The 14,541-nt window shown below is 43.5% G+C and overlaps 1 protein-coding gene across 1 annotated transcript in view; it reads left to right on the plus strand.

The window, feature by feature from the left end:
• LOC144248359 (3'-5' RNA helicase YTHDC2-like) overlaps nucleotides 1-14,190 on the plus strand; it is a 43,285-nt gene extending 29,095 nt beyond the window's left edge. The window contains exons 30-31 of the mRNA XM_077790444.1: nucleotides 12,541-12,672; nucleotides 14,143-14,190. Coding sequence (XP_077646570.1) covers nucleotides 12,541-12,672; nucleotides 14,143-14,190 — 180 coding nt within the window. The remainder of the gene's footprint in view (nucleotides 1-12,540; nucleotides 12,673-14,142) is intronic.
• Nucleotides 14,191-14,541: the final 351 nt, after the last annotated feature.

Raw genomic sequence — 14,541 nt, forward strand, 5'->3', positions numbered from 1 at the left:
AAAGCCCTTGGTGTCCCCACAAGTTGCCATGCCTTGTTCCCAGGTGTGCCCAGCTCTGGCAGGAGAAAGAGCCTGCAGCGCCGTGCCCTGCCCAGCCGGGGCTCTCTGGCACAGAGCAGCAGCAGCGCCAGCACCTTTCAATCTGCTCCTTCCTTATCTTCTCCTGGCACACAGAAGCCTCTGGAAATCAGCACCACCAGGCGTGTTCCCAGCTCAGAGCAGCTCCTGCTGGCAGGCAGACACTGCCAGTTTGACTGCTTCCAAAGGGGAATAAAGTCAGAGATGTACATCCTCAGGAGCCTTGGGCATATCCAATAAATGTGCAGATATGTGGGAGATTTGTTAGGAATTGTTTCAGCTGTTATGCCAACAGTGCCTTCTCTCCTGGTTCTGTATGTTATAGATGAGTCATGTAACAGTTGGCTCTCACAATTAGGGGGTAGATACTATGTGGATGTAAAAATGTATAGTGATGTTATTGTAATATATCCTCCCATTGTCCTATTTCCCCTCCCCCTTGCAATGGCCTTGGTAGTCAGGGCTTTTGGGGAGGGCCGGCTTGTGACCAGGAGGTGTGGCATAACAACACCTGACCTCCAGTCAAGATGTAAGAAAGGAATCTCCAGCAGTGGATGGCAAAACTTTGACAAAACTTTGGCGGGATCAAGGGTATAAAAGGCAGAGCATCCATTTTATAGCTGAGCTGATCTATGTAATGGTCATAGAGACTCCCAGTGCTGCAAGTTTTCCTTATTCAGTCCTTTGTTAAGATATAATAAACCATTAAATTTTTAAAAGTGAGGGTTGTTTCTCAGATGTGCAATGCTTTGGGCCATTTTCTTGGTCTGGTTTCCTTTGCTAGGTTACCATCTGAGTGCTCAGTTGCAGCACAGGCTGTAGGTGCTTGGTGCACTCTTGGAGTTACTCTTGGATCCCTTGAACAACAGGGTTTGGCCACAAAGTGAATTTGTGCTGCTTTGTGACAGAGGAGACCTTCCCCGGATATTTTGCTTTTGCTGTACAGAAGGTTGGTTATTGCTCTGCCTAAATTCACAGACCAATATAGAGTGCTTGCATTGTGATGTCAGGGCATGGCTGCCATGTGGTCATGGTGACAGCAGAAGGTTGTCTGGGTGCACGGAAGGCCTCAGTGTCAGAGCAGCCCTAGGGCTCGCTCAGGGCAGGAGCATCCTCCTGCTTGAGGCTTTTGTCAGTGGGAGCTGCCCACTGGCAAGAGCCTTGATTTTACAATGATTGAGAAAGTTGCTGCTGCAGCTATTGCCGTTTATGGTGTTTGTTATTCTGGCTATTACCTCACTAACCTGGCACGTAAGTAGATGTTTTCCCTGGGTGTACCTGAACCTGGCTTTTGTATGTCTTCCAGCCCTTTCTTAGTGCCTGAAACAGAAAGAGCACCAGGGTGCCACTGGTTTGGTAAAGCTCCTGTCAAGGAGTTCAGCTACAAGGGGATTTCTGCAGCCACAGGGGCAGCATTTGCAAGGGAACCTGCAGGGTTCTGTTTCCTCCATGGGAGAGTCTGAGGCAGCGGAGTCTGTCATTTCCTCAGTTTGCTGGGACAAGCAAGACAGCTTTGAAAATGTAAACTGGAGACCTTCTTGGAAGGCCTTCTAAAAACTTTGCAGTTGTTCCCAGAATTCAGGGAAAGCTTCTTCTGTCTTTCTACATTTTGTCATGAAAGGATTTGACTGTCTAACTTGACCCTTGACTGAGTGTTAAATAGTGATTTTCTTTGCAAGGAAGAGCAAACTCCAAAGCAGGGAGTGTCTGCTCCTGGACCCTGGAGCTGCTGCTGTGTTGTGTCACAATAGAGCCTGCCACATCATAGTGGAATTTTGGGGAAGCTTTTCTGGGCAACTGTTTCCAGCAAGTTAATGGGAAGTTGTGCATGCATCTGATTTAAAAAAAAAGAAGGTACCGGAAGGAGAGGATTTTAAAAAGAGGTGTTATGTGTTTGGTAGAAAAGGAGCATTGAGTGTTAGAGAACAATTTGCATTTTCTTCATCATGTTTGTATTCATTTAATGGCTAAACAGGCCAAAGGGTAGGCATGCCCAAGAATATTATCTGGATCTCTTGCTGGTTGTGTGAATGAAATGTGTCTGCTGGAGGGATGTTGTGAAAGGGAAAACTCTCTGTTTGTGGTGCTTGTTCTGTGGGTTTCACCAGCCCAGGCAATTTTCTCACAACGTCTGGTTCATTTTCCCTTGCCCACTACAGGTCACCTGAAGCATGCATTCAGTGGTGCTGGTCCTAAGGTGAGTGAGAAAGGAACATTTCAGGTTTGTGCTGTTTAGCAATTGCAGAGTAAGCTGTGTGCTTAGCCAGAACCAGTAGGCTGTAGTGGCCCAGGCATGCAGGCTGAAAGAAAATCCATTTTCAGGCATTCCACAACAAATAAAAAGGCATAGCTGGATCTTTCCTAATTTCCAACTCAGAGCCTTGAAGACCTACAAACTCAGTTTTGCAGAGAGAACATTTCTTGATGACACTAGACAGGGATGAATACTTAAGAGAGAGCAACTTCCTGCAGAGTTGAATAAGCCCATTTTAATGAAGTCAAAGCAACTTAGATTCCTATCCCTATCAAACTTCATGATACTTCCTTAGAAGATGTGGTTGTAGAATTAGAAGGACAATTTAATGCGGTATTTGCAGTCAAATGAGCAACTTTGTGGCTGGGTACCTGCGTGGGCTAAAGGAGCCCGGGGTGCCGGTCAAGAGCAGCTGAAGGTGGCCAGCGCCTGGCCAGGTAGCCAAGAAGGCCAAGGGCATCCTGGCCTGTGTCAGCAGCAGTGGGGCAGCAGGAGCAGGGCAGTGACCGTCCCCCTGGGCTGGGCAGCGCTGCGGCCAGAGCTGGGAGTGCTGTGTCCACTTTCTGCCCGGTCGGTCTGCATCTCACAAAACAGGATGGGACCCGGACTGGTTGCTGACTTGGCATTTATTATGTCTGTATCATACAAGCAAAAGGCCAGAGACACAGAGAAACGAACATCCATGCAAATCTAGATCAAAGGCAAGATGGCAGTTTATGCAAAGCGTTTTTCTACTTATGCTTTGAACCAATAACATAAAAGAAAAGGTGCAGAGTCATTATACCCTACTCAATAAGAACAGGACCCATGTGGGTTTAACATTAACAGAAGGACTTCTATGAACCTCAAACAGTATAGGGTAATTCATTATGTAAGATTGAAACTTTTTCTATTTTTGCAAAGCATATATCTAGGACTTTTGACATCTCAAACTATCACTAAGTTCTTGTTCTTTCTTGCTCCTTATGATAAATATAAATATATTTTCCTAGATTCCCATGAGAAGGTTTTGAAATTTCCCAGCCTTTTTCAGCTTTATGTCTACTTTCTGGGTCCTTTTTGCACTTCCTAAAGTCTTTTACCTTTTATATATTCCTACATATCCCCCTCTCTTTTTTTAAATAAACTGCTTTTGACTCGTCACTTATTATTTTGTGTTACATAGCTTTACTACTGCATATATTTATTCATGTAGGAAAAAAGTTACAAACTTTTTATATGAAGGTACTTTTGTTTTTGTTTGTTTTAAGCTCTATAATTCTAAGTTAAACCATTCTTAATGTTGGGTAAAGTTAGGTTTAGTATCTTGTATTAGGTTCTGATAAATTTTGACTTTTTTAAGGTCTCAATTTAAAAGTTAAATTTGTGACTGACTTTAATTGTTTTTGGTGAGGTTTTGTGAATTATTTGTAATTTTTCTTTTGTATTTGGGTTTGTTAGTGTGTTTTGGTGTGTTGTATGGTTTGACGTTCTTTATTGGAATTCACTTTGCTTTTCTAGTGCTTGTAGAAATACAAGTATACTCTTTGCTTTAAGTTATTAATTGGAAAGGACTTTTAAGTTGTCTTTTTTATGGTCTTAATTAAAACAGGAGGATTTTTTTTTTTTAGTTTTGTTTGTGTGTTATTTGTAAAATGCTTAAGAATTGGTGGATCTGGTTCTGCAAAAGAACTGTTTAAAGAATTAGAAACATATAAAGCTTTACTCAATTTTATCTGTGGTATTACTTCTGCTCCCCTCTTCTGTTGATCTAAATGTGTTTTAATGTGTGATGTGTCTTTTTAACAGTTGTTTGATTTGTGGGGGAGTGGGGAATATGGAAGGAGTGATGAACATTTTAATTTATTAGGAATGCTGTTACTTTTTGCGATAGATATGTGGGTCTATTGTGGTACACTTAATGAAGTAAATGTTTGTAAAAAATGTTGATAGGCACGATTACTTGTTCTCTTGTGTGGATAGAGGTAAAAACTGTACTTGATAGTGAATCTACTGCAACATGAATATTTTTAAATCTCTCCAAAGAAGGGTATTTAGTGATGTTTGTTATAATTGTAGACTTTATAAACTTTGTGGATGAACAGTTCTTGTAGAAACAGGGGTTTGCACAAGCTGACAATCAGGGTAACTGTTAATGACAGATTTAGCTTGGGATTTAGAGATACGAAATGTCTGTACAAGTGCTTGTGTATATTGATGGAAAAGGTATGACTCAATTTTGCGTGCTCAAAAATGTTTGCTAATGTGTTTGAGATAACTATGGTCAGTTTTTTTGTTCTTGTATTTCTTTTTGCTAAACATCTTGGTAAAGATAAATGGGTTTTAATATGAGAAATATAATATAGGTTAGTTCTGTGTTGTAATTTTTTATGAAGATATGAAAGCTAACAATATAAATTATTATTACTAGTATCTTTTAAAACTATATTTTTACCTACATTAGTAACAGAGGTAGAATGTGTAATTAAATTGAAAGGCTTTGAAAATAGCTGAAAAGCTTTAACAACAGCAGCTAGTTTAACTACTTGAGGAGAACTTTTGACTACTTGAATATTTGATTTCTAATTTTTTGTTGTTTGATTTAAATTACTGATTTATGTGTTTTTCTTGACGAAGAGCGTTGTCTTACTTAAAGGCCCTTCATTAGCAAGGGCTTTTTTTTTTGAAACTCAATTTTGTTTGTAGTAATTTGTGACTTGGATAATGAATAGCACAAACACTTGAAAAATTTAAGAATGCATTTTGTAAATCATCTGAATTTTGTCATGCCTAATCGAAATAATCTTTATTTAAAGGTAAATATAGAACTGTAAAATCTTTTCCTGTTAAGGTTAATATTCTTGCTTTGGCCTTAATTACAATTTGTGCTATTATCTCTAGGGTTGTAGAAATTGTCTTTGGAGACTTGTAGGGAAGAAAAATTTATTCTACTATTAGTAATGGATCTTTCTCAGATGGAGCTCATTGAAAAATGAGGCTATAAAGTTGTAGCTTCTGTCTCAAAGCAGTCAGGAAGAAAGGTTTCTTGGGAGCATAATCTTGCAAAGTAAATCTTGCAAAGTGTTGATGTTGACTTGAAGTTGTATCTTTTGTGGTGAAATTGTTTTGTTATCTTTTATCTTAGATATTTTAAGAGTGGGATTTCTTGTATCTTAGATGTAGAAATTCTAGTTCAGTCTTTTGGATTTCAGTGACAGCACTGTCACGAGTTTGTTTCATCTTTGTCTGTGTCAGTGCTGCAAGGAGTAGATCATCTATGTAGTGTAGAATCGTGGATTGTGGATGCTTCTGTCAAGTTGGGCACAGTACTTGTGTGACAAAATATTGTTAAATTGTTAGAGAAGTCTTCATCCCTTCATTGGTAAAGATTCCTAGTGATATCTTTGCATTGGCTTTCTTTGATTGATGACTGGAACTGAGCAGGCAAATCTTGGGCCATCTTCAGGATGAAGAGGCATGTTGAAGAAACAGTCTTTTCTAGCGATGATGACGAGAGGCCAGTTTCTAGGAATTCTTGATAGAAAGGCACGTACAGCAGCTATCTTCCTTTCAGGACTTGTAATAGTAATCATGGATTCACTTTGTAAACAAACAGTAGTTCCGCTGATCCTTGTGAGTGTTCTCATAGGTGATATTAAGTGTTAGCTACTGGGCTAAAACAGGAGAGAAATTACAGAGACACCTGCACCGTATCTGGTATGCCTGTAACATAAATTGTTCTACCACGATGAGTTAGGCCACAAGTCAGTTCTTGTTGGTTTAAAACATGCTTCTAAGTATGTTCTACTTAGAAGACATCTAGCATTGGAGTAGAAATCACATCTGGAACACCTTCGTACACCGTTTGATTGGTTAACAAAGCATTTTGTTGAGATACATTTTGTATGAGTATGTCTATAGGTAAAGCCATTGTAAAAGCAAGAGGCGTCTTAGGTTGAATTACTGTTGGGGCTTTGAGGGGAAGAGCTAAAACTATTAGCTCTTCATTGTAGTTTACTGAAATGATAACTGGAAAAATTAACAGTCCAACACTTGTATTGTTGTCTTAACCTATAATAATTAAAAATTCTTGTCTTTGTTGTGATTTCTTAATCAGACCTGTAGGTATACATTCATAACAGAAATTTTTTAAAAACCATGTTAATTTTGAGTTTGCTAACTCCACTTTTGTCCTTGGAGGTAATAAGAAGGAACATCTTGTGGTACTGGTGGTAAAGGTAGATCTTGTGTTTGGCTTTGAGGTCTCCTAGTTAAGGCTAAGGGGGCAAAATTCCCTGGATTCTGAGTTGCTATTGCTTGTTTCACCGCGTGGTGGGTCGCGCTTTGCTTGGAGTTTAATGGTAGGCGATTACTATCTATATCAAATTTAGAATGACAATTTCTTGCATAATGTTTCCCTTTTTGATATTGAGGACTAGCAGAATGTATTCTTCAGATTTTATTATTGGATCAGGGTAAGTCTTTATCACATGACTAGGCTTCTCACATCTGAAGCATGACTTTTAAGTAGAATTTCATTGAACAGCAGCAAGAGTTTTTTTAAAAAAGTTTTATTTGTTCTTCAACTGCTTTTTAAACTTTGTTCTTTAGTGAATCATGAGATTTAGTAATTTGTTCTCTAAAGGCTTTAGCTTGTACTGTAGCAAGATACTGTGGAGTGCTAATTTTACTGTAAGTTGAAAGCATTTGAGTAACAGTTGGAGGCTGTTTGGGTTGTAGAAATAATTTTTTTGCAATCATCATTTGCATTTACAAATCAAACCCAATCAGGCTTCACCCTGCAGGCAATCGATACTCAGTCCATCAAGGGGGACAGGCGTCTCCTCTGTGCCACAGACCCCCCAATAAACACACTGCCACATCCTGTGTTTCCATGTTACACATGGCACCGCCCGGAGAAGAAGTTTGCCATGGTGACCCTTCTCCTTTCCATGCACTGTGCTCTCACCACCAATGCATGGATGGACAGAGTGCTTTTAGGATTTTTCCTTTCAAGGATGCCTGCCAAGAGGGGGAAAAAGAACAATTCCGTTTTTCATTTTTTGGGACCACAGTCCCCCCCCATTTTCCCCTGGGGCCGAGGGTCCAAGAACAGAGATCTTCTTCTCCTTCTTTGAGGACAGGGAACACCACCACAAACCCCCTAACTCTTCTCTGTTCGCTCCACTTCTGTCTTTTCCCAGCTGAAGCCGGTCCCTTGGCTCACTGGCATCCTCCAAAAATACAGTCTCTCTTGGAAGAGAAATATCGGTTCAGTCTATGGCCAACAAGGAAAAGTCCAGCCAAAAAAACCACTCCTCATCTCCTCCCACCTCGAATTTCTCCTTCTAACATCACAGGGTCCAAGCTGTCTCTCTTGCTCTCTTTCAAACCGAGGAGGAGTGAAATTTCAGCAAGCTTTCATTTCTCAAGGAAGGGTTAAAAGTCCCGACTCCCAGGGCTGGCTCGATGCCCAGGCTCCGGCTCCCACAGGCAGCTGGGCACCTTGCGGCCCCCTCGCTCTTCTCCTTCCCTGCGGCGTACTGCTGATGCTGATAAAACCACCGCTGTCTCTTTCTCTGTCTCTCTTGAGAGAGAGACTGGGGGGAATGGAGACATCCCAGATTTCTCCACCCTTCCATCTGCAGGGGCCAGCCCAGTTCCAGTCCCTCCACCCCTGGGCCCACCTCAGCCAGGCCATGGACCTTCCCCTCCCCACCCAGCCACGGCCGGGCAGGGCAGAGTCCTGCACTGCACACTGACCGGAACCAAAGAGAGCCAGTTCTCCTGGGAATTCTGCTTTTAACCCCTCTGTGTTCTCAGAGGCGTGTCCACCTTCAATTGGTCAATATCCAAATTGACCTCTTCCTGCCGAGAAAATTCCTTTTCCGTGTCAAACAACAACAGTTATATAGCGAGAGTGATTAATACATTGGCCTACTATTATCCCTCTCATAAGCGACTGGCATGGTGAAAATCTGTTCATTTAAACACTTAAAATCTCTTTTTTTCCAAAAGATATAACCCTATTTTTTTTCTAATCAGATGTTGCGACATCATATTCTGAACTAGGCAGGTTATTGTTGTAGCAACTGAGCTCTGAGAGAAATCTGTCTTGGTTTCTAGACACAGTTCTGATCTTTCTGCTGAAAGAAGTCTCAGCTTGGTTCATTAGTAGTTTGGTACTATAGCAACTCACAGTCTCAGCTTTCTAAATGTTTAAATTTTCCTTAATGATTTCGATCCTGATTTTGTGATCCTGATTTTGCTTATTATTTTAAAATTTCCCAACATTTCTCAAAATTATGTGTACATTCTAAAGCCATCATACACTTTAGAAAGATTTTTACCTTTTTATATACGTAAACACTTTTGGGCCCATCTGAAGCAGAAATACCAGGAGGGGCTGGAGCGTGTGCAGAGAAGGACACGGGAGCTGGGGAAGGCTGTGGAGCACAAGGCCAAGGAGGAGGTGCTGAGGGAGTTTCAGCCTGGACAATGGGAGCCTCCTGAGGGACCTTCAGGCACACTTCCATAGATCCATACATGACTGTGCTCACCACCGGAGCTGTTCCCCTGCCAAACATGCTTTCACTGCATCCCAGTGCTTTAGACGCTGGTGTCAGTAACACTCCCTGCTTGTTGCTGGCTGCATTTTTGTTTTGCTGGTTTAGTAGAGGAAAATTCCTGTTGTTTTTCTCATTTTCCAACAAGCAAAGATGCTTCTGCACAATGTTTCCTGCTCTTTTCCAGCAATGGATGAGATTCAGATCCAGTTGTAGTTTTTCATGTCTGCATCAGCAATAGCAAAAGCGTAGCTGTCTCTTTCTTTCTTTTCCATTTCAGAGCTTTCAAAAGCTAAAACTCTGCATTGCAGAGACAACGTTGCTTGCTGATAGCAGCCAGGGAGGAATATCAGCTACATATCCATATGCAGTTCTGTTGAATTGGCCTGGTTTAATTTGATCTGTGTGGCTTAGAATCCTTTTACTATCCTTTTACTCTGGAATTTTATGATTTCTCCTTGGACAATATGGAGGTAGATGTGAGAAGGGAGGAGGTTATACATGATAGGTAATGGCTTGTCCCACATGCTTCTCTCTTGTCCCAGAGCACAAAACCAGCATCGGTGTCTGCCCCAGCTCCCTCTGCTCCTGGAGAAGATGAAGGGGAGCAAATTGAGCAGTATGACCATGAGTCTCCATCAGTGATCACACCAGAGCCTGAATCTTCTGAGCCAGTAAGTGCCAGTTGTGGGTGGTGCTGTCTTTAGTGCAAGGCAGAGCTGCAAGTTTTGCTTTTGCATTTCAGAGCTTTCAAGATTTAAAAGATCAGTTACACAAGTAGATCATTGCTACCTGATAGTAGGCAGTGTGGAATATTTAAATCAGAGCAATTTGCATTACAGATGGATCCGCCAATTTTAATACCATGAATCCCATTGCAATCAAAATTTCTTAATATTCCTTGAAAGATTTAGTGTTATATGTGAGAAGAAAGGTTCTTATAAATGATAGGTAACGGTTCATCCCTCATGGCTCCCTCTTGCTACAGCTGACAGAGGCAACAGTAGTGTCTGCCCCGGCTCCCTCTGCTCCTGGAGAAGAAGCCAAAGAGGAGCAAATTGAGCAGCATGACCGCGAGGCTTCAGCAGTGGTCACAGCAGAGCCAGACACTTCTGTAAGTTCTGGGTGGTGCTGTCTATAGTGCAACACAGAGCAGCAAGTTTTCCTTTTGCATTTCAGAGCTTTCAAGAATTAAAAAGTCAGTTACAAAGAGATCATTGCTACCTGATAGTAGGGAGGGTGGAATATTTATTTCAGAGCACTTTGCATTACAGGTGGATTAGCCAATCTTAAAACCATGAGAGTGCATTGGAATCCAATTGCAATTAAAGTTTCCCAATTTTCCTTGGAAGAAATGGTGGTAGATGTGAGAATATAGACAGTTATAAATGATAGGTAAAGGCCTGTCCCTAATAATTCCTTCTTGCCACAGATGACAGCGGGAAGAGCAGTGTCTGCCCCAGCTCCCTCTCCTCCTGGTGAAGAAGACAAAGAGGAGCAGCAAATTGAGGAGTATGAGCGTGAGGCTCCATCAGTGATCACAGCAGAGCCTGAATCTTCAGAGCCAGTAAGTGCCAGTTGTGAGTGGTGCTGGCTTTAGTGCAAGGAAGAGATGCAAATTTCGCGTTTGCATTTCAGAGGTTTCAAGATTTAAAAAATCAGTTATACAAATAGATTCATTCCTACCTGATAGTAGGCAGGGTAGAATATTTAAATCCAAGTAATTTTATTTACAGTCGGATTAAACAATTTCAATACCATGAGAGTGCCTTAGAATCCCATTGTAATCAAAGTTTCACAATTTTCCTTGGATGATATGGTGGTAGATGTGAGGAGAAACAAAGTTATAAATGATAGGTAATGGCCTGCCCCTCATGCTTCTCTCTTGCCACAGATGGACGAAGGAACAGCAGTGTCTGCCCCGCCTCCCTCTGCTCCTGAAGAAGAAGCCAAAGAGGAGGAAATGGAGGAGTTTGACCACGAGGCTCCATCAGGGGTCACAGCAGAGACTGAATCTTCTGAGCCAGTAAGTGCCAGTTGTGGGTGGTGCTGTGCTGTCTTTAGTGCAAGGCAGAGCTGCAAGTTTCTGACCAGTCAGCTCTTGCTGTTGCTGCCTGAGGATGCTGAGTGCTGGAGTCCTGCCAGGACCCATCGATTTCCTGCAGGCAGTGACCACCAGGCAGAAATTGGCCTTGGAGCTGTCATGTTGAGGCACCAAAGCCTGTTGCCTCAGGGTGAGCATCTGTCTGCTCGGCTCAGTGAAGCTCTGTCTCTTGGTTTCTGAAGTCCTGTTGCCAAGGGCACACATGGCAGTGCTGGAGCTTGGTTTGTTTGCTTTGTTTGCTTTCTCCTTGTGGAAACATGTGTTTGGCTGGTGAAATTGCTCTTCAGCTTACTTGAGTATTTATTCAGTTCTACGAAGTGTGTGGCCCAGCTTTCTTGTGACTTTTGATAAGATGGAAGGAGACGAGTGTGTTGTCCATGAATCTGTGGGGGACAAGACCTGTGGCCAAAGAAACAAAGTGTGTAGTTGTGAAGCCCTGTTGTGAGGCAAAAAGCACAAGGAGCAAGGTTCTGTGGTTGCATTTTTAGAGGTAGTTTGCAGCTTGGGAAAGTGCTTTGGAGCCTGGAGGTGGAGGTGAAGCTGGAAGTCCTTGACTGCTGTCTTGTGTTGCTGAGAAGAGAGCAAGATGTCTCTGAAATGGGGATGCTGTATTTGAAGTCAAACAGGCAACTTTGTGGTGGGGGAGCTGCATGGGCCCAAAGGATGCAGGGTTGCTGGTCAAGAGCAGTGGAACAAGAGCCAGGGTGTGGCCAGGTAGCCAAGAAGGCCGAGGGCATCGTGGCCTGTGTCAGCAGCAGTGGGGCAGCAGGAGCAGGGCAGTGACCGTCCCCCTGGGCTGGGCAGCGCTGCGGCCAGAGCTGGGAGTGCTGTGTCCACTTGTGGGCCCCTGTGAAGCAGAAAGTCCTTGAGGGGCTGGAGCGTGTGCAGGGAAGGACACGGGAGCTGGGGAAGGCTGTGGGGCACAAGGCCAAGGAGGAGGTGCTGAGGGAGTTTCAGCCTGGAGAACGGGAACCTCCTGGGGGACCTTCAGGCACACTTCCATAGATCCATATGGGACAGTGCTCACCACCAGGGCTCTTTCCCTGCCAAACATGCCCTCACTGCCTCCAAGTGTTTTAGCCACCTGAGGAGGGGACATTTTCTACCGTTGGTTTGTTGGTTTGGTAGGAGGTGAAGCCCTGTCCCATTGTCTCTCTTTCCAACAAGCACGGATGCTTCCGCACAACCTTTCCTGCCCTTTTCACGCACAGGATGGCATTCTGATCCAGTTGAAGTTTTCCATGTCTGCTGCAGCAATAGCAAAGGCCTTGCTGGCTATTTCCTACTTCTCCATTTCAGGGCTTTAAAGAGCCAAAAGCTCCTTTGTGCAGAGGCACAGTTGCATGCAGATAGGAGCCAGAAAGGACTATCAAATACATAGAGTACATCAAATAGAGTTCGGATGAGTTAGCTTATTTTAATCTGGTTGGAGTGATTTAGAATCCCAATGCTAACAAAGTAGATAATTTCTCCTTCGACGAGGTAGTTGTGGATACAAGGAGAAAGGAGGCTATAAATGATAGGTAATGGCTGTCCATCATGCTTCTCTCTTGCCACAGATGGACGAAGGAACAGTGGTCTCTGCCTCGGCTCCCTCTCCTCCTGAAGAAGAAGCCAAAGAGCAGCAAATTGAAGAGAATGACCACGAGGCTCCATCAGGGGTCACATCGGAGCCTGACATTTCTGAGCCAGTAAGTGCCAGTTGTGGGTGGTGCTGTCTTTAGTGCAAGGCAGAGCTGCAATTTTCTGAGCAGCCAGCTCTTGCTGTTGCTAGCGGAGGATGCCGAGAGCTGCAGTCCTGCAGGACGTAGCCATTTCCTTTAGGCAGTGACAGCTAGAAATTGGCCCTCAGCGCACTACAAGGGCTTTTCCCCTAGCAAATATTCCCTCACTGCATCCCAGTGCTTTAGACAGTGTCATCAGTGACACTCCCTGCTGGTTGTTGGTTGAGTTTTTATTTTGCTGGTTTAGTAGAAGAAACGTCCTGTTGATTTTCTCATTTTCCAACAAGCAAAGATGCTTCTGCACAATGTTTCCTCCTTTTTCCAGCACTGGATGAGATTCAGATCCAGTTGTAGGTTTCCATGTCTGCAGCAGCAATAGCAAAGGCGTAGCTGTCTTTTTCTTACTTTTCCATTTCAGACCTTTCAAAAGATAAAAGCTCTGCATTGCAGAGACAATGCTGCTTGCTGATGGCAGCCAGGGAGGAATATCGGCTACATATCCATATGCAGTTCTGTTGAATTGGCCTGTTTTAATTTGATCTGTGTGGCTTAGAATCTTTTACTCTGGAAGTTTATGATTTTTCCTTGGAAGATATGGTCGTAGATGTGAGAAGGAAGGAGGTTATACGTGATAGGTAATGGCTTGTCCCACATGCTTCTCTCTTGCCCCAGACCACAAAACCAGCATCAGTGTCTGCCCCAGTTCCCTCTGCTCCTGGAGAAGATAAAGAGGGGCAAATTGAACAGTATGACCATGAGTCTTCCTCAGGGGTCACAGCAGAGCCTGAATCTTCTGAGCCAGTAAGTGCCAGTTGTGGGTGGTGCTGTCTTTAGTGCAAGGCAGAGCAGCAAGTTTTCCTGTTGCATTTCAGAGCTTTCAAGTATTAAAAAATCAGTTACAAAGAGATCATTGCTACATGACAGTAAGGAGGGTGGAATATTTATTTCAGAGCAATTTGCATTACTGAATTATTAGCCAATGTAAATACCATGAGAGTGCGTTAGAATCCCATTGCAATTAGAGTTACCCAGTTTTCCTTGGGAGAAATGGTGGTATATGTGAGGAGCAACGAAGTTATAAATGAGGGGTAATGGTCTGTCCTTCATGCTTCTGTCTTGCTACAGATGACAGAGACAGCAGCAGTGTCAGCCCTGGCTCCCTCTCCTCCTGAAGAAGAAGCCAAAGACAAGCAAATAGTGCAGTATGACCATGAGGCTCCATCAAAGGTCACACCAAAGCCTGATTCTTCCGAGCCAGTAAGTGCCAGTTGTGGGTGGCGCTGTCTTTAGTGCAAGGCAGAGCTGCAAGTTTCTGACCAGCCAGCTCTTGCTGTTGCTGCCTGAGGATGCTGAGTGCTGCAGTCCTGCCGGGAGCCAGCGATTTCCTGCAGGCAGTGACCTCCAGCAACAAATTGGCCTTTGATCTGTCGCCCTTAGGCACCAAAGAGCTGGGGGTTCTGGCTGAGCTTCTGGCTGCTCAGCTAAGGGAAGTTCTGTCTCTGGGTTTCTGCATTGCTGTGGCCAAATTCACAGGACGTAGTGCTGCAAGTGGCAGGGTTTGATTTGTTTGTTTTCCCTTTGTGGAAATGTGTGTTTGGCTTGTGGAAGTGTTCTTCAGTTTTCTGGAATAGTTCTTCACTTGTACAGTCTCTTTTGACTTTTGCTAGGCTTCAAGGAGATGATTGTGTTGTCCAGGAACCTGTGGGGTGCCATTCTTGTCAGGTATGGCCAAAGAAACCAAGTGCCTCATTGGGCAGGCTTCTTGTGCGGCAAAAAAGCAGAAGCAGCAATTTCCTGTGGATGCCTTTTGCAATGAAGCCGCAGCTTTGGAGCTGG

The sequence above is a fragment of the Lonchura striata genome, chromosome Z (assembly GCF_046129695.1).
Source record: "Lonchura striata isolate bLonStr1 chromosome Z, bLonStr1.mat, whole genome shotgun sequence".
Lineage (NCBI taxonomy): Eukaryota > Metazoa > Chordata > Aves > Passeriformes > Estrildidae > Lonchura > Lonchura striata.